General features: G+C 33.8%; 1 protein-coding gene across 8 annotated transcripts in view; it reads left to right on the forward strand.

Moving 5' to 3' along the window:
* The window catches only part of KMT2E (lysine methyltransferase 2E (inactive)), a 109301-nt gene that overhangs the window by 46424 nt on the left and 37623 nt on the right, over positions 1-25254 (forward strand). For 7 of the 8 annotated variants that reach the window (XM_076006508.1, XM_012746734.2, XM_012746745.2 and 4 more), the window contains 9 exons: positions 4069-4183; positions 5682-5911; positions 9465-9545; positions 14310-14368; positions 15313-15485; positions 19537-19575; positions 22915-23145; positions 23261-23391; positions 24725-24842. In XM_076006508.1, coding sequence (XP_075862623.1) covers positions 4069-4183; positions 5682-5911; positions 9465-9545; positions 14310-14368; positions 15313-15485; positions 19537-19575; positions 22915-23145; positions 23261-23391; positions 24725-24842 — 1177 coding nt within the window. The remainder of the gene's footprint in view (positions 1-4068; positions 4184-5681; positions 5912-9464; positions 9546-14309; positions 14369-15312; positions 15486-19536; positions 19576-22914; positions 23146-23260; positions 23392-24724; positions 24843-25254) is intronic. The other variant, XM_076006506.1, reaches the window with a different exon arrangement.

Below are 25254 nucleotides of genomic sequence, written 5' to 3' on the forward strand. Positions count from 1 at the left end.
TAAGCTATGGTACATTCATATAATGAAATCAGCAGTTATTACCAAGAATGAGATAGACATGTATTCATATTTAAAGATGGAAAGAAGCAAATTGTGAATACACAGAATATATTCTCAGTTTTAGAAAAACAAAAAATGTTAAGATACATTTATGCTTAGGAAAATTTAGAGGGGGATACATGGCAGTATTAACATGGGAATGTCTGGGAGTTGGGTGGGGACATGGTCTTTCACTTTCTTATGTACTTCTGTATTTAAATTTTATACAATGAGCATGTTAATTTTCAAATTGAGAAACATTTCTTTTAAAATAATGAATAAGGAACTCTTACTATAACAGTGCAGATAATAGTTGAGTATTTATTTTCAAAGTACAGTCATTTGCATCACAACAATGTTTTGGTCAGTGATGGACCCCCCCCCATATAAAATGGTGGTACATAGATTATATTGGAGCTGCTCTAAACAGGTGTACCATTTTTTATCTTTTGTACTATGCTTTGACTCTTACCTTTTCTATGTTTAGATATGTAGTTACTTACCATTGTGTTACAGTTGCTGATGGTATTCAATATAGTATCATGCTGTACAGGTTTGTAGCTTAGGAGCAATAGGCTTTACTTATAGCCTAGGTATGTGGTAGGCTATACCATCTAAGTTTGTGTAAGTACACTGTATCATGTCGGCACAACAATGAAATTGCCTATTGTCAGAACAAATCCCTCTCGTTAAGCAAAGCATGACTGTATTCAGAACATGTTAGAGACTCCACTTTTTGTAATCTCCTTCAGAACCATTTAATAACCTCAGTTTTTATCTCTTTTTGCTGATTCTGGTGATCTAGGCTCAAACAGCAGTCACTTGGAGCTAAACTAAGACTTTAAGAAGCAATTAACTATAAAAATTGCTTTTTATGCTGCCAGTCTCATGACCAATTAGAGTGTAGCCATTAAGACATCTTAAATCATTAATAGTACAAATAATACTAAGTTCTAAGGGAAAGTTTTGAATAAGAGGTAGGATAAGGGTTGTCATGAAAAAATTATTTCCGTTGGTGGTCATAGTATTGTGAAATATAGGCACAGAAATAAATCATGCTGTCGTGTATGTTCAAGGGAGAGATTAATTTTAGTGTGAATGACCGAACTACCACATTGATCAATGGGAGTTAGCCAAAGTGGCCTCAGAAGGAATGGTATGAGTAAAGAAGTTGGGAAAGCAATGTATAGGTTATTAAGTATGAAATGTCCAGTTTCCTTAACTATCAACTTTGACAGTTGGTCTCTCTCACATTTCACTTTGATACCTCTTGTTTTATTTTTACTGTGAAGGTACATCCTCAGTCTTGCAAATGCACCTTTTGGCTTGTGATTATCTTTAAAAAAATTTTTTAAGAGCAAGTTTTGTGAAACCATGGATAAGTAAAAAATTCGTGTTATTTTCTAATATGAGTTCCGTCATGGAATCAGTGCAGCACAGACAGCTTGAAATATTAACAAAGTATTTGGGAATCATGTGGCTAATGAACACACAGTACATGGATGGTTTGAGAAGTTCATTTTGGTGATTTTAATCTTGAAAATGAGCCATGTGGGTGACCTGAGATGTAAGTGGATAATGATGAGCTGAAAGCTGTAGTGGAAGCGAATCTATCTCAAACTGTGAATTTAGCAGCAAGGTTTATGTTACTATTCCAACACATTGGACCATTTGAAACAAATCAGCAAGGTAAAGAAGCTGGATAGGCTGAGCGCAGTGGCTCACGCCTGTAATCCTAGCACTCTGGGAGGCCGAGGCGGGTGGATTGCTCGAGGTCAGGAGTTCGAAACCAGCCTGAGCAAGAGCGAGACCGCCGTCTCTACTATAAATAGAAAGAAATTAATTGGCCAATTAATATATATAGAAAAAATTAGCCAGGCATGGTGGTGCATGCCTGGAGTCCCAGCTACTCGGGAGGCTGAGGCAGTAGGATTGCTTGAGCCCAGGAGTTTGAGGTTGCTGTGAGCTAGGCTGATGCCACGGCACTCACTCTAGCCTGGGCAACAAAGCGAGACTCTGTCTCAAAAAAAAAAAAAAAAAAAGAAGCTGTATAGATGGGTTCTGCATGAATTAAATGAATGTCAGAAGATGGATGGATAAAGATGAAGTGCCAAAACACAGTTCAAAACTGAATGAATATTCATCAAAAAAAGCTAATGGTATCTGTTTGGTGGTCCAGTACTGATATTATCCACTACAGTTTCATGAAACCTAATTAATCAATTACAGCAAATGTCTGCTGCAACCATTTGGATGAAATGATGAAGATGCTTGGATTAGGCAGGTGAGATTGGTCAATGAATAGAGACAGGCCAGTTGTGGTGGCTCACACCTGTAATCCTAGCACTCTGGGTGGCCGAGTTGGGAGGATTGCTCGAGGTCAGGACTTCGACACCAGCCTGAGCAAGAGCAAGACCCCATCTCTACTACAAATAGAAAGAAATTAATTGGCCAACTAAAACTATATAGAGGCTGGGCGCTGTGGCTCACGCCTGTAATCCTAGCTCTTGGGAGGCCGAGGCGGGCGGATTGCTCAAGGTCAGGAGTTCAAAACCAGCCTGAGCAAGAGCGAGACCCCGTCTCTACTATAAATAGAAAGAAATTAATTGGCCAACTGATATATATAGAAAAAATTAGCCGGGCACGGTGGCGCATGCCTGTAGTCCCAGCTACTCGGGAGGCTGAGGCAGCAGGATCACTCGAGCCCAGGAGTCTGAGGTTGCTGTGAGCTAGGCCGACGCCACGGCACTCACTCTAGCCTGGGCAACAAAGCGAGACTCTGTCTCAAAAAAAAAAAAAAAAAAAAAACTATATAGAAATAATTTTAGCGGGGCATGGTGGTGCATGCCTGTAGTCCCAGCTACTCGGGAGGCTGAGGCAGTAGGATTGCTTGAGCCCAGGAGTTTGAGGTTGCTGTCAGCTAGGCTAATGCCACGGCACTATAGCCCTGGCAACAGAGTGAGACTCTGTCTCAAAAATAAATAAATAAATAAATAAAGACAGGTCAATTCTCTTGAAAGACAATGCTCAAGCACATCACACAAACAACGCAGCTCAAACCACGGAAGCTGGACTCAGAAACTCTCTCTCATTCATTGTATTCACCAAACCTCGCATCAACTGACTACTGCTTCTTCCAGACTTTAGATCACTTCTTGCAAGGAAAAATATTCAATTCTCAACAAGCTGTGGAGGACACCTTTGGTGATTTCATCACCTCTCACTCTCCAGGCTTCTTCGCTGCTGGCATAAACAAAGTACTGTTAAGATGGTAAAACTGTGTCTATAGTTTAGGCATATACTTTGATTAATTGTACTACTTCTTGTTTGAGATACAATAAACTATACTTCTGATTCACAATGGGACATTTCATATTTAATGACCTAAAATATGTAAAATACTAGGTTGGGAAACTTACAGGTCAGCTATAGTGGGCAAATGGTTTTATCAGTAGTTGGTTAGTCACCATCACTTAACTGTTACTATACCAGAATTGCTGATCTGACTACAGGTTGCTGCTTATTTTTCACTTTTTCAAGTATAAATCCTGGTTCACTGAGAGTTTCCTAGTCTCTAACTTTACTGACATTTCCAAGGCTCTATTATAACTAGGCACACTCAATACGTATAGGTTTGAACATTGACAAGCATACTTCACGTTCAAGTTGAGGTCCATATAGATTCAGGGTATCCTTAGTCCTGTTTAAATTACATCTGCTACTTCTCTGTACCCCTGTGTTTAGTGTTTCCAGTGCTACTGGGTATATTAAATAATGTTTGGTCTTTAGTAATTTTTTTTTTTAATGGTAGAGAGGGAAGCTGTATTTGAACTTGGAGTGGGACATTTATTTTACCTAAAAGTTTTGTTATGGCACAGAATCTAGATAGGATATATCTATAGGGTATCTACCTACTATATATAGACATTATATTTGTATAGCCAATATTTTAGTGTAAGTACTTATTTTTAATTGATTAAAAGACAAAAATGAATGGAATTCTCTTTGATGCAACTTTTTTCCCCCCAGACCAGAATCCGTAGAAGCTAGCCCTGTGGTAGTTGAGAAATCCAACAGTTATCCCCACCAGTTATATACCAGCAGCTCGCATCATTCACATAGTTACATTGGTTTGCCCTATGCGGTAAGTGTCAAATATTTCTCTGGAAGGATATTTTTAAAATTTAAAGGTTGAAAGTAGATATGTATGGTATTGTACTTAAAACTTCATATTTAAAAAGCATATTTGTTTTATACTCTATAATTAGATATATAACTTAGAGTTTAGTTTTTCATTAAGCTTACTGTATTGTTTAAGGGATTAAAATTTTATGAGAGAAACTCTTATTATTTTCCAATTTATGCTGTTAATAGTTTGATGTTATATTTCTCTACTCTCTCTATAAGAAGACTATAGTTAAGGTTTGTTGTACTATCTATCTGCTGTTAATTCTGATTATATATATAGTAATTTATATAGTTACCATTTATTGAGAACTTATTATATTTGAGAATCTCTGCTAAGTATATTTACTTACATAATCTCATTTAATCCTCAAAAACAACCACATGAGATATCATTTTCTTCTCTGTTTCATAGCTCAGAAAAATGAAAGCTTATCTAATTTAACTTATTCAATATTACATAGCTAGTAAAAAGCAGAGTTTGGATTCAAACATAGTTGCAGAACTGGACACATTTGTTATTATGAAGGTACAATTATGAGAGATTTTTACTACTTGGACCAGAATAAAAATCACCAAATTTTTAGAAAAATCATATATACCTTATAGTGATAATATCCCTTTGTTGTTTTTGTTATTCTTTAGCCTCCATATTTCTGAGTGTTATTTATTTATTAATTTACCTCTATTCTCACATCTTGCACCTGCTTTCATCTTGAAGGTGGAGCTGTGTGACTGTGAAGATACCTTCTGATTTGGTGGGGAGGGAGTAAGGTTTAGATGTGAAAATGACCATCCTCACCTTAAAAATAGATATATTCACTTACTACTGGGGTTTAACATCTACCGTGTTTCCCCGAAAATAAGACCTACCTATAAAATAAGCCCTAGCAGGATTTCTAAGCATTTGCACAATATAAGCCCTAACCTGAAAATAAGACTTAGCAATGGGCATGGCTACGCAGCGTACCTGCACAACCCATGCATTTCATCACAGAGCGGTAAAGAAGAGGAGCAGGCCTTCTCATCTGCCCCATGAGAGCTCTATTGCTTGACATGAGAGATTGGGGCCAATGGTTCTAAAGGAAATAGAGTCGCAAGAAATTCAGGATGGAATTGGGGTTTGGAGAAGTTATGATAATGTTCCAGAAGAAGACGACTTAACTATATTTGGATAAATGTAGATTGTTGTACTGTACTTAAAAAAAATAACACATCCACTGAAAATAAGCCCTAGGATGTCTTCTTGAGGAAAAATAAATATAGGACCCTGTTTTATTTTTGGGGAAACATGGTAGCTTCACCGAGTCATTATTTTAGTGGTATTTAAGGAACAAGTAAACCATTTTTGTATCTCTTGAGTATTCAAATTAAAGGTTGAATTTTATTTAAGTTGCTTAGTTCATAACATAGTTGAAATTAAATAATACGTGCTATGTTTGTGTTCAATTATCCAGGACCATAATTATGGTGCTCGTCCTCCTCCAACACCTCCGGCTTCCCCTCCTCCATCAGTTCTTATTAGCAAAAACGAAGTAGGCATATTTACTACTCCTAATTTTGATGAAACTTCCAGTGCTACTACAATCAGCACATCTGAGGATGGAAGTTATGGTACTGACGTAACCAGGTGCATATGTGGTTTTACACATGATGATGGATACATGATCTGTTGTGACAAATGCAGGTAAAATGTTTCACACCATTAATTTATTTTTCTTGAATGCTACTAACTTATTAATGTTGGAAAACATAAAGCACTTGAAGAACTAATGAATGTTTATTTCAAGTAGGACTTCTGCTACTATTGATGCAGTTTATTTTATTCCTAGAAAAGGCCTCTTTGTGAAAATTTTCTTAGAAATCCTTACTGTTAACTGAGTTATAGGCAATCCTTTGTGAACTTTATTCCTGCAGGATCACATCTCTCTTTTCACTTAGTTTAGTAGTAATACAAGTACATATAGTAGCAGATAAGATAGAAATGAGAGTAGAGAGTCCTTTGTATTTCCTTTGGAATTATTTGTGCTATATAGTCAACTGTGATTTTCCAGTTTGGGGGAATTAAACATTTTGAATGATGCTTGTTTGACCTGACTCTCTCACCTCCTTTTGACTTGAACCTTGCAGCACTCTGGAGTCTCCTTGAACCAGAACCACAGTCTCCCCTCCCCCAACCCTGGTTCAACCACCAAGAAAGGCCTCCTCCCCTAGAGAAGGTGTGATTGGGACAGAAAGCGGGGTTTTATTTCATTTTTGGTTTTTGATTGTTTTTTTTTTGTTTGTTTGTTTTTTTGTTTGGTTTTGGGTGTTTTGTTTTATTTTTATTTTTTTGTTGGGAGGGATTTGGGAGGATGGAGAGGGAATAGTAGGATTTCAGCCTGAAAGCTACTGAGTTTATCCCTTGCATAGGGTGGGGAGCAGATAGTATTTAAGCAGGGCATTAGTAGAGCACAAGAAAGTTTGATAGCTTTACAGATTGTTCTGCGTCTGGGCCTTATGGTATAGCTTCATTATTTGATGTGAAGTAATATAGCATTCACACATAGTTGAATGTGAGTATAAAAATGAATCCTAGAGATAAGTATAAATTACTTTGCATTATTTGTAATGGTGTTCCCATCTATTAGATTAGGTGATTAGGAGTTGGATATTATTGACACAAATATACAGTTAGGATTATATTTTAAAAAGTTCATTTATTTTTGCCAAAAAGTGGGAAATTAAAGTGTTAATTGGAATGTGAAATTTCGTATTTTTATGGAAAGTTGTAATATTAATACTCTGAGTATGTTTTAATAATAGGAACATATTGTATCTTTTCATATTTAAAAATAAATTCTCATTACTCATGATAGCTATCATTACCATGAGTAATGATTTCAGTAAATTTATTCAGGAGGTAAATATAAAAACTAAAAAATATGCAGATGTGACAAACTAACCAGGGAAAAAATTAATAAAATAAAAACTAAAAAATAACTTTAGTAACACATTGCTTTCCTCATAGAAAATGTCAAATCATATTGTAGCCCATCAAATAAAAGACCTCTCTCTTTTATCAGACAGCTGACCCTGTCTGATGTGATAAATTACATACAATTTGGCAGTGGCTTTATTTTATTGTAATGTATAATCTTAGCAATGCTTTCTTTTTTATTTAATTGCAGTGATCTATATATAATATACATTTATCTCTTAGAGAATAGCGAAATTGTCATTAGGTTTTGTATATCCATCTACAAATTCCTTAAGTACTATTTCGCAGTTTCTGTATTATTCAGGGTATTTGCTTCTGAGCAGCTGCTTTTTGTTATGAATCTATTTTCTGCTATTCTATTTTTCTATTGCTCAACCTGTAGTATAATACAGGGCTTAATCTTTTTTCTTCTTATTCTTACTTTACATTGCTTCTTTATGTTTTTTTATGTTCCTACTGCCCATATTTATCCTTTTCAAGTCTCACATCTATGGTTATAATTATTCATTTTTTAGTTATAATTATTCATTTCTTCTGTTGTCTATGTGACATCATTACTTAGCCCACAAATTTAACTTATTTTGTTATTCTAACCCTCCTTGTCATTTGCCTTGCTTTTCTTTGTCACTTTTTTCACTTCTTTGATATGTATTCTATTACTTTCCACATTCTATCAGTTCTTGCCCCAACATTCTTAACTGAGAAGTAAAGAACAACAGAATAGCAGTTAGTTTAGTATAGTTATCCCCCTTACCTGCGGAGTGTATGTCCCAAGTCCCTCAGTGGATGCCTGAAACTGTGGATAATACTGGAAAAAATTTTTTACTATGTTTTTTCCTATACATAAATACCTATGATGCAGTTTCATTTATAAATTAGGCACCATAAGAGATTAACAACAATACATAATAAAATAGAACGGTTATAACAATATACTGTAATAAAAGTTATATGAATGTGGTGTCTTTCTCTCTCTTTCTCTGTTAAAATATCTTAATATTTTCAGACTGCCATTGACCATGGATAACTGAAACCACAGAAAGTGAAACTGTGGATGGTAGGGGACTACTGTAGTTATATATTTGAAGTGGCTACTTATTTTGTAAAGACTAGTTAAGACCATTTTTGGAAACAAGTGTATATATTGACTTGAGAGAAATTAAAGTCTTGGCAATAAAGTAATACAATAGTAATAACTTGAAAAGTTTATCTCAAGCTTGTCCATGTATTTCATTAGAAGTAATTAGGTTTAATCTCTCCTCATCTAATGCCTCTTGTAGTCTTTAACTTCTTTTTCCCTGCTATTTTTCTGGTTCTGTCCTTCTTCAACTCAAGTCTGGAATGTTGGAAAAGCCTCTTTAGTTGCTCTTTCTGCTTCCAGTTTCTTAACTTTTTTGAATTAATCTTGTATGCCATGACAGCACCTCTATTACCTACTGACAGAGGAAATCGACACACATCCAAGTCCTATATAATCTGATATTGCACTTCACTGATCCAATTTTATTCCCCTCTGTTTCTCAAAATGAATATTGACTTCATACATATAGACCTTGTGGCCACCTTCTCTCTTTTATTTGTTTTTTTGGAGACAGAGTCTTATTCTGTCACCCCAGCTAGAGTGCCATGGCATCATCATAGCTCACTGCAACCTCAAAATCCTGGGCTTAAGTGATTCTCCTGCCTCCTGAGTAGCTGAGATTATAGGCACACATTGCTATGCCTGGCTAATTTTTCTATTTTTTGTAGATATGAAGTCTCACTCTTGCTCAGGCTGGTCTTGAACTCCTGCCTCAAGCAGTCCTCCTGCCTCACCCTCCCAAAGTGCTAGGATTATAGGCGTGAGCCACTGCTTGCGGCACCTGTTTGTATCTGCTAAATGATAATTCATAAACATTACTACAGTGATGCTTTTTTTTCCTATTCCCTAAATGAAGTTCTATTCAAGTGCATTATTCTCCAAGAAGCTTTTCCCATTAACTCCAAGTAGTATGGACATCTCCATTTTGTGATTTCTAATAATGTTTTTTTATTTTAAAACTGTGTTGCTTTAAAAACTTGTTTATCCTATATTTGTCCTCTTGTTTTTGCATCTCAAAATTTTATCTCTCAGAAGACACATTTCTGTGAATTACAGCATCTTTTAGAGTGCTAAGCTCACAATAGGCACTTACTAAGTGATAGTTAAATGGAATATGAAATCTTAATTTAAGGATGATTTTAATAATATATGTGTTCTGCCTTTTTTTTCTTTTTCAAGTGTTTGGCAACATATTGACTGCATGGGGATTGACAGGCAGCATATTCCTGATACATATCTTTGTGAACGTTGTCAGCCTAGGTAAGTTTCACATATCCGATAAAATTGCCAGTAATTTTACTGAGCTAATATTTTGTTAACAGAAATTTATTTATGAATTCTAGATTAAAGTGTTACTGAATCACTGTATTTTATCAATTCTATGATATACTTTTCCATTTTTATGTTTATTATTTTTGTATTCTGACATCTCTAAGATCAGGACAAATCTTTTCATTGATAGTGTGTCAGGGTTTACTTTGTATGGTTTTTACTCTATTAATGATGCATAAAATAATAGTACATCTTCTAAGTGATGGCATTTTTTTTTCACTGGAATATATTATGTTAAAGAGTTACTAGAACACTGCCTTGGGTATAGAATTTGGTAGGTCTATCATTCTTCCTGTTTTCAGTATGTTTGTTCCCCTATTTATTTTTTGTTATTTAAAATTTTTTTATTGTGGACATTTCAAACTTACATAAAAGTAACATAGCCCATAATGAACTCACATTTCCATCACCCTGTTTCAGTAATTATGTTTTTAAATATATAATGCCATGTATTTCTTTTCCCTTTACATAGTATTTTTAGGCAAATTCCAGATGATATATTATTCCACCCATATATATTTAATTATATATGTATTTCAGTATATATCTGAAAAGAAAAAATAATCACAAAACCATTATTGTATATACAACTAAATCTCTGGCTCTTCTAGCCACTATTATAATACTGATTGGTTGATTTGCATCTCTAGTAATCTGAACCTATTCCTCTCACCCCACCCCTGGTCACCTTTGCAATATGTTTAAGGAATTCAGTTTTTTTGTCCTGATGAATTTTGCTGGTTTCAGCCTCAGGATTTTACAATTTCCTTTGTATTTCTGTGCAAAGGTATATATATCTATAGGCTTGGTCAGATTTAGATTTGTTTTGTAGGATTACTTTCATTTTCTAAAAATTTTATTTTTATTTATTTTTTAATTTCAGAATATTATGGGGATACAAATGTTTTGGTAACATGTCTTGCCAGTTTGGTAACATGTCTTGCCAGTACAGTTTGAGTCAATGTTCTAAGTGTGTCCATCATGAAGGACTATTTTCATAAACTGTGTTCTTCTATCTTGAGATATCTAGTTGTCTATGATGGGAGTCGTTGATAGTCCTTAGATGCATTAATTTATTAAGGGTTACAAATTAGTTATATGTTAATTCTATTGTTCATCACTTATTAGCTAGAATATTTCTATGGGAACAAACTTTCTCATATTAACTTTTCAGTTCTCTTGAGATACATTTCAGTGAGGAAAGGTAGAATAAATGCTTGTTGATTCTTAGCCTATATTTACCAGTTTTCAGAGTAATGAAAAAATTTTAAGAATTATCATGAACTCATGAATTTAAAGGTAGTGGATATCAGCCTCTTGCAGTTATCATCCTTATTTATGCTTAAATTTCATTCCATTTTCAGCCAAGTTGGTTCTCTTCAAGTTAGTTTTAAAGTCTCTTTGACAATACCCTAGTAGACCTTGATAGCTTCTTTGCTATCTGATATGACAAGATGTCTCAGGCTTATCTTAGACTTCTGTGCCCCAAACTCAGAATTGACTTTCAAGACCAGAATTGCAGGACTAGTAATGCTCCTTCGTACTAGATTGCTCACTATCTCTATTCTTTTTAGTAGACAAAGTTAGGAAGTATGTTCTGTTTATTTTTAAGATAAAATACATGAGCTTATACTGATAATTGCAGTTAAAATTTAGGAATACAAGTTTTTATTTAACCATTTTTTATATTGCATCTGTATCTTTTTTTATCCTAGTTTGCAATAACACCAAGAATAATGTAATTAGAATATCACATAATTACTCAATTGCTTAATCTCACAGAAGAATACCACAGTCTCAGAGTAACAATACCAATAGGAGATCAACAATATGATTATATAATGCAGTTTAGAAATTTTTTCCCTACAGGTTATATATAATATATATCCAACAAAGGATTTATAGTCCATTTATTGGATTTAAAGTCCCTTGAAATAATTTTACTGTTTGGTTATTACAGCAGCTGGATGCACATTGCTGGTTTTCTTTTTGATTTTTTAAAATGAAACTTTTTGAGTTAATTTTAGATTTACATGCAGTTTTGAAATAATGCAGAGAGATCAGGTGTATCCTTTACCTAGTTTCCTCCAGTGGTAACATCTTACAAAACTATTAATATCATAACTAGGATGTTGACATTTATAACAGTCAAGTTATAGAACATTTTCTATCACTACAAGGATACCTCTTTCTCCACCACCGTGTTCAGCAAAAAAAAAATAAAAAAAATAAAAAAATAAAAAAATAAAAAAAAGGATACCTCTGATGCCATATCCAACTCCTACTTCCCAACCCTGTACTTTGGCAATCATTAATCTAGAATTCACTTCTATAATTTTGTCATGTCCAGAATGTTCTATATATGTGTGTGTATATCACCCAGTATGTTACATTTTGGGATTGGCTTTTTCATTTACCGTATTTTCCTGAGAGCCATTCAATTTGTTGCATGTATCACTATTTCATTCTTCTTTATTGGTGAGTAGTATTTCATGGCATGTATGTACCACAGTTTTGTTTAACCATTTACCTATTGCAGACCATTTGGATTTGTCCACTTTTGTGGCTGTTACAAGTAAAATTACTGTGAACAATTATTACTGTGAACAAAAATTACTGTGAACAATGATGGACAGGTTTTTTTGAGAACCTAAATTTCTTTTTTCCTCTGGTATAAATGCCAAAGAGTTCAATAGCTTGGCTATCTGGTAGATAGATGTATGTGTAGATTTATAAGCAATTGTCACATTGTTTCCCAGAATAGCTATACCATTTTATCCTGTCAGAAATGTAGAAGTAATCAGTTATTTTTTATTTTAAGACTTGCTTTTTATATTTTATTTACTTTTACAGTTATGTACTTTATAATTACATATGTAGTTCTGTCCTTCTAAAGTCAAATATATAAAACAAGGTATATTCACATAAGTCTAATTCTATGCCTGTTCCTTCTGACATAAGAGTAATCATTTTAAAAAAATTATTTTTCCTTCCATTGCTTGTTTTATTATATTCAGATATGTGTCTATATATTTGTATTTCCCTCCTTATTTGGGTAAGCAGTAGCATATTATCCAGTGCCTTTGACATATTTTTTGGTATATAATTCTTAAAATTATATACTGAAGATTACTTTCTGGTAGTATAATGGAGATTGACTCATTTCTTTCTATAGCTTCAATGTACTCTGTCTTTTTTATGTAGTCTAGTTTATCAGTCATTCCCAGTGGGTGGACATTTGAGTTTTTTCCAGTCTTTTGTTATTACAAATAGAAGTCAGTTTGTTAAGTAAAAGGGCAAATGTGTATGTAAAATTTTGTAAGATATTGATAAATTCCCCTCTAGTAGGAGCTGTACAATTTTGAATTGCAACCAGTAATGGATAAGCATTCATGTTTTCCCAAGCCTTACAATAGTGTTTGGAAGACATGGATTTTGGTCAGTTTAATTAGGTTAGAAAAGGTAAACTCAATGTAGTTATAGTGTAGTTACATTGTATAACTACAATGTAGTTACATTTTGTATTTCTCTTATTGTATTTCTCTTATTCTATTTGGTTTTGTTTCACTTTATGATAGTCATTAGCTATTAGCCTTTTGCCAGATAATTTTTGATGGGGTAAATATCTGTTGATTAATTCAGTGAGAGTTGGTTAAAAACTGACCACTAGGAAGGCACATAATTAGAATATGTGCCAGTCATTTGAGAAAGATCTGTTCATCATTGTGATAACTAGGATAATTATTGGTGATGCTTGGGTAATTAATTACATGTCCTAGTAAACATTAAGGCAAGTCTGCTAGTGAGTTTTAGACATTTTAATCTAGATCCCTTATTTTCCCATCTAAGAATAATCTGGTGTTATTTGGCCTCTAGACTAATAAGTATATACAGTGAGAATGTTGGGGGAAAAGTAAAAAGATCACAATGGATGATGTAGTTCATGGGTAGAGGCTAGAGGAGGTTAATGAAATATTTCACTTGTTACATGTTCAGTGTTTATTATTTCAAAAGTGATGAATGGTAATAATGCAATAGATTGTAATTCAGTGTCATACGTTTACTTTAAGAAATTTAGTTTGTCATTTTAATTACATTGTTAATTACAGTTTTTTCAGACTTTTTGCTGTAAATAATTCAATTTGAAAAAAAAGTGTTTCTTAAGTTAAAAATTATTCTTTTGGAGACAAGATCTTACTGTGTCACCCAGGCTGGAGTGTAGTGGCACGATCATAGCTCACTACAGCCTCAAATTCCAGGGTTGAGGCAGTTCTCCTGCCTCAGCCTCCCAAGTAGCTGGGACTACAGGCACACACCCCCAAATGTAGCTAATTTTTTGTTTTTCATTTTTTGTAGAGACAGGATCTCGCTAACTTCTCCGGGCTGGTCTCAAACTCCTGGCCTCAAGCAATCCTCCTGCCTTGGCCGCCCAAAGTGTTGGGATTATAGGTGTGAGCCCACTGTGCCTGGCTAAAAATTATCATAGGGTTAAATAGACTCAATATCTGGCATCTATTGCTACTCATAGATTATATCTAAACTGTAAGCCAAAGGATGTTGTATATATTTTATACTAGGTTTTTCACTAAGAACATTAAAGAAATTATAAAATTTATCACATTTAAAATAGATCTGTTTCATATCTAAATTTATGAAAATTTGATAAATAATCATGTTAATATTTTAATGTAGGAGTTTGGATAAAGAGAGGGCAGTGCTACTACAACGCCGGAAAAGGGAAAATATGTCAGGTGGGTAAAAAGGACCTATGCTAAATTAAAACTAGTATGACTGAGAGAATAAGTGATCCGCATATTTTTAGTTAGAAATAAACACCTTATTGATAAATGTTGATTGTATATGCAATTTGCAGTCTCTGATATAAATTTTAAATCTTTTTTATAGATTATATAATAAATATACACTTAATTTGGGAAATATGGAAACTAGAGGAAAATAAATAGAAAATTTAAATTATCTATAATTTTTCTACACACAGGTAACCTATAGGTTTAAAGAAATAAAATATTTTTATTCTTTACAAAGATGGTGATCTACTAGTTTATCATGTGGAATAGTATTTCTTTCATTTTTAGGAATAGAATTTTCTAAATTCTGATTACATATTCCACAGTTTTCATTTTGGCTTCAAACGTTGATACCAGTACACCTGGTTTTGAATAATCATAATTTATTCAACCATTCCTCTTTGATGTACATTTGAGTTGTTTCTAATATTTTATTGTTTTGTTTTTGTTATTAAAGGCAGTACCCTAAACAAAACCTTCTGGCATAAGTCTTTTTGTACTTTGCTGTTTTATGTTTGACTAGATCTCTGGAACTGTGATGGCTGGGTCAAAGGTGTAAAAACATATATTAATACAATTTTGCTAGATATGGCTAAATTTTTGAATTTTCACTGGTAGTGTACGAGAGTGCCTGTTTCCCTAGATACACCACCAGAGTATGTTGTCAGACTTTTGGAAACTTTCTAGTTTAATTTGTGAAAAAATGATATTTGTAGTTTACATTTAAATGTATCTTATTATTATGAGTGAGGTGAGTGAAGAAGTGAAAAAATGTATTCATTCTTTAAAAAGATGGAGATGACACTTTGTCATGTGTAATGTTGTTTTATTTCATTGTTTGAAATAGAAGTATTACATGTGCAGTAATTTTTATTTTGCCTTTGAAGATGGTGATACCAGTGCAACTGAGAGTGGTGATGAGGTTCCTGTGGAATTATATACTGCATTTCAGCATACTCCAACATCGATTACTTTAACTGCTTCAAGAGTTTCCAAGGTTAATGATAAAAGAAGGAAAAAAAGTGGGGAGAAAGAACAAAACATTTCAAAATGTAAAAAAGTACGTTTTTGCTTGGTTTGAGTTGAGTAGATAGGATAGTTAGATAGCTGAGTTTTGTAGGAAAGACAGGAGAAGTGAGAGTAATGGGTAGTAGTTTAAAAAGGTGGCAGAATATCTAGCAAAATTTATTTTTGTTAATTTTAAACAATGAAATGCATTTTAAAATTTTAATGCATTTTAAAGATTGAAGCAAAATAGAGAAGAAACTGCAAACTGCTTTGAAATCATTTAATGAGACTAATCATAGAAATGTAAAAGCTAAAATAGAAGAGATTGCTGTTTTAGAAGACAGAAATGACAGTCCTAAATTTTCAATAATTATTAACAGGTAAAGAAGCAGTGCTTGTTTATAGTTATTCTCTATTTGAATCATATTTAATCATTTTAACAAGGCTTCCTATTTGAATTTCTTACCATGTAGATTTTTTTTCATTTAAATTTTACATGATGAATTATCCCTAGGATCTGATGACAGAAAACTGTTTATAAGCTAACTTCTCATTAAATTTGTTATAATTGCTAATGAAGATTTTTGTCATTTAAGGTATACTTTCAGTAATGGCAATAGTGCTATTATGGAGTAAAATTATACCTAGATGTGAAATTAATGCTTCAAAATAAAGCTTTTTTTAAATCTTTGAGTAATTCCTCATGATGTATTTGGTTAAGTAGGCAGCATGTAGTTTAAAATACATTTTCATTTTCTAATTTCACTTCCCTGTTTAAGCTTAACTATCTAGCAGTCATCACATCTGTGTCCCTCTGCTTTTCTGTTACTTGCCTACTGGTATTTTATCTAATCTGGATAACTTACTGTTAGTACATTGTACTTAGACTTTGTGGACATGTAATTTTTGCTTCTGCTGTTTCCTTCATCATTTGGAATATTCTCTTCTCCATCTTTATCTTTTAAAGTCCTACCATATATTTTGAAGCCCATTTCAAGCACAGCTTCCTCCATGAAATTTGCCTCTTCTACCATACATGATCTTTTTTCTTTGCATCCCATCAAGGCACTTAACACTTAAGCATATTTTGCTTTGTTATTTTCCTCATCTTTGGTAGATTGTAATTTACACAAAGAAAGATTGTCTTCTGCCTGCCTTTTACAATTTAGGAGCTCACATATAGATGTTGACTCACCTTTTTATATACTGCTTTCAAATTATGATTTTCTTTTTGATTGTTATGTAAAAGACATGGAAACTTTATCCTTTTATATTTCCGTTTTAGGTCATTTGGTCTCATTTAAATCTGTGTTTTGAATAAAGCATGGATTCTGCATTTTCTATGGCTGGAATGACTTTTGGGTATTTGAAATGAGTCAACCCTGGGTCTTTATCTCATATTTATTTCAGAATATTGCTGTATATTTAAAAAGGAAGGAATTTTCTCTGGTATTAAGTTAATAATATTTGACAGGGCCTGGGCATGGAGGATCTGGCCTGTAATCCAAGGACTTTGGGACGCTGAGGCAGAAAGATTGCCTTAGGCCAGGAGTTCAAGACCAGTCTGAGCAACATAGCAAGACCTCTGTCTCTACAAAATTTTTTTTTAAAAATTAGCCAAGCATGGTGGCATGTGCCTATAGTCCTAGCTACTCTAGAGGCTGAGGCATGAGGATTGCTTGAGCCCAGAAGTTCAACATTGGAGTGAGCTATGATCATGCCACTGCAGTTGAGCCTGGGCAACAGAGCAAGACTCTGTAATAAAGAATAGTAATAATAATAATACTCAACAGGAATTGAGGGGCTGGGGGAAGAATCTAGGAAATGGGCGTAAAAATAGCTATTTCTACTGTTCTATTAAATTTATATTATTTTTGAGGGCAATATGTAATATAAAAGATATAGCAAAAGATACAAGTTTTGTTTTACATTCAGCCTGCTACATGGCTAATTGTAGAAAATGTGAATGGAGTTAGCAATAAATATTCTGGGCAGATGACAGTTTTTAAATATTCATAAAACTCTATTAAGGTGTAGATGGTGCTTTAGCAATTCAAGACTTTGACATGATTAAAGTATTAAAAGACATGGATTATGTATTGTGACCCTATATATTAATTAGGACTTTTAAAGTAATATTTTCTGATTTTAACTTGAAAACAAGTTTTTCAACTTTGTTCTAAGACCATTGTCAACAAATATTACTTGTGAATGTTCTATTATTTTTCTTTCAGTGTTTCCTGTTAAAACAAAACTTGTACCTCCTTGACCATGCTTTAAATTTTTTTTCAGCAGCACAGCCATTATTACCCAGGCTCTAAAATCTATAAATCATTTACAGTCTATAAACTGTAAATGATTTATAGTCTATAATCATTACAGTCATTTACAGTCTAAAATCTATAAATCATTTATAGTCTTTTACATCCAGATTTATTCTCAAAAGTTCTGTTGATACTTACTTTGAAATGTCTTTTGGATACTTTTTTTTTTTTTTTAGATAGGGTCTCACTCTTTCGCCCAGGCTAGAGTGCAGTGGTAGAATCATAGCTCACTGCAGCCTCAAGCCTCCTGGGTTCAAGTGATCCTCCTGGCTCAGCCTTCAGAGTAGCTGGGACTACAGGCGTGTGTTTCCACGCCCCACTAATCTTTCAATTTTTGTAGAGACAGGGTCTTGCTCATGCTCCAGCTGGTCTCCAACTCCTGGTCTCAAGCGATCCTCCTGCCTCGACCTACTATTACAGGCGTGAGCTACCTCACTTGAGCTGATATATATTTTTCCCTTCTTTTTGCTGTTGCAACCCTAGTCTAAGCCCTTACTACCTTATAGTAATACAGTAATATCTTGTTATCATCTTTGATTTCTCTTTATCCTCTTCCTTCTTCGTTCCATTCTGCATTTGGTTATCAGATAAGTGTCATTCTTATATCTCTTCTCTGCTTAGAAATATTCTAGGGATTGTTTATTTATAGTGAAGAGTATACAGTATTTAAGTCAGAATTATAAAATCTGACTTTTTAAATAAGGCTCCCATGACCTAATTTGATATTGTTTAGCTAATCTCTTATACTGCCTTTCAGTAGGTAAAAGTAATATATTCGTTTTTTCTTGAATTTGACGTTATTTTTATCTTGTGCCTTCCTTCATAGTTTTTGTACTAAGCAGGATTATATTCCTTTTACTTTCCCATCTGTTTTACATAGTCCATCTAGATTTTTCCCTCATGTTTTACATAAAGTTCCTTTGCCTCCTTTTAAAAAAAATCTTGTTCTCTTCTAACATTGTCTATGTACATATTTGGTTCTGTATTGCCAGCTCTAGGTTTTTGTTAGTCTCTCTAAATAGAGAGTTTACACTTTTTTGAGGGGATGAGAGGGAGAGGAATAAAGTCTTAACTACCTTTTTCAGGATCTGGCAGATTAGTGGGCTCTCAGTACATATTTATTGAATAAATATAGCTGTTTACCACAGTTTTCATTTCTTAAGCCCATTGAGGGTTCAAATATTATCTGGTAGTTGCTTAGAGAATTAAAGTAATAACATTTTACCCCCCTCCCAAAAAATGTCTCGTTGCTTCAACAAAACTATAATATTTTAATACCTTCTCAGTTTTTATCATTAATATTTTTCCATGGTTGTAATATTGAACACATAGAGTATTTGGAAATTTTTGTCTTGGCATCATATTATATACAGATTTTTATATTCTACATAGTCTGCATTCTGTTTATTTATTTTTTAAAGAGACGGGATCTCACTATGTTGCCCAGGCTGGAGTACAGTGGCTATTCATTGGCACGATCATAGCGCATTACAACTTCGAACTCTTGGGCTCAAGCGATCCTCCTGCCTCAGCCTCCTGAGTAGTTGGGACTACAAGGTGTGCACCACCACGCCTGGCTACATTCTATTTTTTAAATAATAGTATTCTATATTCTAGTAGATACCTTTATTTATATAAACATACTCCTAATTTTGGCTTTTATTGGTTTTTGCAAATATTATGACACCTCAGTATAAAGCTTCAATGAACCAATTGATTATGAAATAATTATCTCCAGTTTTTTTAAAAAACTAACTCAAAATTCTGTATTTATTTCAGGCCTTTCGTGAAGGATCTAGGAAGTCATCAAGAGTTAAGGTGAATACATTAAATTTAAGGTGTTATTATCAACTGTCAGTTATTAAGTAACTTACCAAGTGGTTGTTCATCCATATCTTAATGCTCTCTTCAAGTGTGCCATTTCATTGCTTATCTTTACCAGAAGTGGGACCTTAGAAAATTCTAATTGGATTAATATAATACTCTTGTAATTTATTAACACTATTTAAAAAAGTAATCAAAAGAGGGAGGTATATAAGCAGTTTTGAATATCATTTGAAATTTGCTTTTCTGTGCAGTTGGGATTCTAGGGAGTTAGTCAAGTCAGTTGTCATACTATAAAATCACCGTGGAAGTACCATGTAAATATAAACTAGTTATGTGTACCTTGAATTAAGATATATCCTCAATTTTTTAGATGCTAACATTGCTGAAAGAAACAAGGTTCCCCAACTTGGGCTCCCCCCCAAAATATAGATTTGTGTTGGGTCACAGAGGTCAGCTATACATTAGTATTGTAGCATTCTGGGTTAGATAGTAAAAATAACGAATTTTTTAAATTGTCAAATATTAAATGGGATTTGGGGAGCATGTTACAGTCTATCTGTTGTCCCTATATTACAAAGCATAATAATTATTCATTGTTTCACATTTCTGGAAAACAGTCCAGTGATTATTCTTGCATCATTTTATAGTTCTTTCTCAATACTATTAATATTTGGTGTCACTTAGCATACTGCAAGTCCAGAGTTTCATAAAATGTTTTTTACATGTTAATGTTGGAGATTTTATAACAGAACTTAGTATGTTAACTTAGATTTATGGAATTTGATCTAATCACCTGCAGGCAAAATGAGGAAGGAGCATCTTTTTCTTAGTTAAAATGCTTTTCTTTAGTACATAAATAAGTGATGAGGGATATAAAATTAAAAAAAAATTCTTATGTATCTTGAAAAATATCTTTTCCTTAACCAGAAGATATCTCTTTAAAATCATTACAGTTCCAATAAGTAATTCTGTAGTAATTTCATAAGGTTTAAGAAATATAGGCTGGGCGTGGTGGCCCACGCCTGTAATCCTAGCACTCTGAGAATCCGAGGCAGGTGGATCGTTTGAACTCTGGAGTTCGAGACCAGCCTGAGCAAGAGTGAGACCCCATCTCTACTAAAAATAGAAAAGAAATTAGCTGGACAACTAAAAATATATAGGAAAAATTAGCCCAGTAATGGTGGTGCATGCCTATAGTTCCAGCTACTCGGGAGGCTGAGGCAGAAGGATTGCTTGAGCCCAGGAGTTTGAGGTTGCTGTGAGCTAGGCCGACGCCACGGCACTCTAGTTCGGACAATAGAGTGAGACTCTGTCTCAAAAAAAAAAAAAATTAAGAAAAAGATATAGAAGAACTGTATTAAAAATATACCAAGTCAATAGAAGAGTTTCTTGTGGGCCCCAAATAAGAAATGAAAATTTAAAAACTGAGTAAGTTCCTTTAATAAAGCAGAGGAAAACTATAACATGAAATAGTGCCTTATATTTCTATAAAAATCTGTTCTTTATCAAATGGTCATTATAATGTAGAATATGTATATACATAAAATACCAACCCTACCCCCTTCAAATAGTCAAACAACTTATTATAGTTTATATTCCATTATAGAAAACAATAATACTTTTTGTTATAAAGATTAGTCACTCATATGGAGAATGGACTGATGGTAAATTTTAGTATATATGCATATGCACATGTATTACAGGATATATAAGGATCTTTGTGAAATCTATATGTGATCTTAAAATTTCAGTAAGTTTAGATTGTTGTACATATTAAGGAAGTAACTTGTTTTCCCATCAAGGTATTCAATATTATAGAAGGATATTATAAATGGCATTTACCAATAAATTTGTTATGTGATTATAGATCTTGGAATGGCACTAAGTTAAGGTATTATAGCATTGTTATAAAGGAAATATAAAAATTATATTAAAATAAATTTATATGTCATATGTAGCATGTGTAGTTCACATAATTGCAAATTTTTTCTTGCTAAATAGAATAGTTCTGTTTGTTACTCTTGAGTAGAGATATTGGCAGTCTCTAAAACCAGAAATTTCATATGCTATCTTTTTTTATACTGTTAGCTGAAATTGAACCAGTGATTTGAGTTCAGGCAGTCCCTGAGTTATGGATGACCTGCCTTTATGGCATTCCGTACTTACAAATGGACTCCCAAGGCCCCCCATGAGGATAATTTATAATTAATTAATTACATTAATAATTTGGAAACTAGTTTCTTCTGTGCATGTAAAGAAATCTGCATGGCATAAGCAGTTCGTTGGTGCAGCATATTTGCGCTAGTGGCTGGTCTCATTGTATAGTCGCTTATGCACAGGATCACTTTGGTGTTAGCTTTTTTATTTGATTTTGTGGGTCTTATGACCATGCCTGTAAAGTGAAAGTTCACTGCAAGTCTAGATGGGCCTTCAATGAAAAGTGATTACAACGAAAATGATAGTAGAAATAATTAAGAGTTGAGAGAAAGACCAGACACCATCATTCACTGGGAAAGCATTGGGCTTCAGTCACTCTACTGTCGGAACAATTATAAAGGATAAAGTGAGAATAATGGGACATGTGAAAGACAGTGTTCCAATGAAAGCATCAGTTATTACTAAGCAGCATAATAGATTAATTATTGAAATGCAAAGTTTATTGATTAATTTAGAAGGATGAAAATAAGTATAACATTCCTGTTAGCCTAGTGTTGATGCAACATGAATGTTAACCTTTAATATTCTCTTTTGAAATTTCTACTATCTCCTATCTAAACTTTTTGTATGAATTTGTTTTTATATTCCATTTGAATTAAAAGAGCACAATAGTTTTTGTAAGTTATTACAGTAGAGGAACATTATTATTGCTACTACAGTATTACACTATATTATTACTACTACAAATGAACCATTATAATGTTGTTATTATTATTGCCATATATGCGCTGTTCATCAGGGATCCGAGTTAGATACAAATCTTACCTAAAGATGTTCTCAGGAACATTTCATCTGTAAGCTGGGGACTACCTGTATTTGGAATTTTATCAATATCCTCCATTTGGCTACAGTAGTGACAGTGAAGCTTGAATTTCTGTTATTCCAGCATAACTCAGCTTCCTTCAATTTTCCAACTCATACTTGTTTGGCGTGCAGTATAAAAATGTACTAGGCTGCTAATATATGGTCTTCTTTTCACTAACCAACTTGGAAAGCCAAACATTATTTCTAGTTTATATTACGTTCTTTTATATAGAGTGGCATTAATTTTTTATGTATGTGTGTATAAGTACTTAAGTCCAGATATTAATGCCAAGTTTACTATGATTTCAGGGTTCAGCTCCAGAGATTGATCCTTCATCTGATGGTTCAAATTTTGGATGGGAGACAAAAATCAAAGCATGGATGGATCGCTATGAAGAGGCAAATAATAACCAGTATAGTGAGGGTGTTCAGAGGGAGGCACAAAGAATAGCTCTGAGATTAGGCAATGGAAATGACAAAAAAGAGATGAATAAATCAGATTTGAATACCAACAGTTTGCTCTTCAAACCTCCTGTAGAGGTAAATATATCATTTGTCAAAAGCTGTAAAGAAAAACCCTTTTTATGCTGTGTATCTATAGTTAGACTAAAAGCAATCAGGTTTAATTAATTTCAACATTTTACTCTGATTTTAGAGCCATATACAAAAGAATAAGAAGATTCTGAAATCTGCAAAAGATTTGCCTCCTGATGCACTCATCATTGAATATAGAGGGAAGTTTATGCTGCGAGAACAGTTTGAAGCAAATGGATATTTCTTTAAAAGGTACATTCCTTTATTTTCCCATATTCATTTTCTATAGGTAAATACTGATTTTGGGGCTATTTTATCCAGATGCTTTGATTATATGTACTTTGTTTTCCTGTGTGATCATTTCAGTACTTAAAACTGTAGTGTGGTTGAACAGTGACTAAACAATCCACTTGAAAGATAAACCAGCAACATTAAAGGTTGTATAATGATATCAGTCAGGAACTCTGATTACCTGAGATTATAAGGAACCTTTCCATCCAGGAACTGTGCTTAATCCTCACTGCATAATAGCTAGAACCTGAAAAGACCATGGTGACCACAGGCAGAACCCCTTCTTCTGTTTTTTTGTTTGTTTGTTTTTGTTTTTTGAGATAGAGTCTGGCTCTGTCACCTAGGCTGGAGTGCAGTGGTGCAATCATAGGTCACTGTAACCTCAAACTCCTGGGCTCAAACAGGAGCCCTGCCTCAGCATCCCCAGTAGCTAGGATTACAGATGCGCACCACCATGCCTGGCTAAGTTTTTAAGATAGAGAGAGAGAGAGAAAGAAGAGATAGTTTTTCACTGTTTTGCCCAGGTGTCTTGAACTCCTGGCCTCAAGGGATCCTCCCGTCTCAGCCTCTCAAAGTACTGCGTTTAGAGGCATAAGCCACCATGCCCAGCCAACTTGTTCCTCTTTGTTGGACAGTGTTAGATTTGGTACTATGTTTTGCCACCACTTTCAGTTCCCACTTTGTTGGTATTGGAATGGTTTTGGAGGTCTCTTCCTTCTATGGTTTGGGATTTTTATGTGGTATTGATATGATCCTCTGATAGCCATTGCTTCCCTGTGGTCTAGAAGTATGTTCTTATCTCTAGGGGGATGACATTACCAGTCTGTATCCTACACTTACAAAATCATTTCTTGTTGTTTATAGCTTGAGTTTTTTCTTAAGATATGAAAGATACCAAGAATTTTTCCCTAATATAATAGATTTGATCCGAAATGAGTATAACTCCCTTTTAAATGCACCAGGAAGGAAACATAGATTTTAAAGGAATTGATTTATGACTACGTAAAAGCAGTAGTCGCTCTCTTTTTATCTTTCTTTGTAAATTTGAATTTATTCTACCTTTAGTTAATTCCTTTTGATTTTTAGATAAGGTTATAGTGGCAGGTAAACATCTCATTAGCATAAACTAGCATAACTGGAGTAAGATTGCCTACATTCAAATCTCGACTTCACTACTTTGTGTCTTTTAGAAGTTTCTGACACTATGTGTTTTTAAGTTTCCTCATCAGTTTGCTTATGAAGAATAACAGATTATTATACAAAAATGTTAATAAGTTATAATGTTTCTTTGTAGACCATATCCTTTTGTTTTATTCTACTCTAAATTTCATGGGCTGGAAATGTGTGTTGATGCAAGGACTTTTGGGAATGAGGCTCGATTCATCAGGCGTTCTTGTACACCCAATGCAGAGGTAAAGTTACAGAAATCTTTTGGGGAGGCGAGGCATGGGGATGTGTACAATCTGAGTATTAAGCACAAAAGTCTGGTAGCCTTAAACCCTTTTCAACTGCTGATACATTTTGTACTACCCAACATCCTTCTGTTGTGAAAATTCAGGTGATAATTGGCTGTGAAGTTCTAAAAAGTACTCTGCACATTGAAGAAATTGGTGATGTTCCTTGTAAGAGGAAATATCAAGCTGCTTTTTGTTTATCCTGGAAACTTTATTTATAATTCAAATATATGCTATGATTTGATTAAGTTAGATCGGCAGTTCTCAACCTTTTTGGCACCAGGGACCAGTTTCATGAAACATAATTTTTCCACAGATTGCGAGGAGGAGGGAAGCAGAGCTCAGGTGGTGATGCAAGCAGTAGGGATGA

This window comes from Microcebus murinus, chromosome 9, assembly GCF_040939455.1.
Source record: "Microcebus murinus isolate Inina chromosome 9, M.murinus_Inina_mat1.0, whole genome shotgun sequence".
Classification (NCBI taxonomy): Eukaryota; Metazoa; Chordata; class Mammalia; order Primates; family Cheirogaleidae; genus Microcebus; species Microcebus murinus.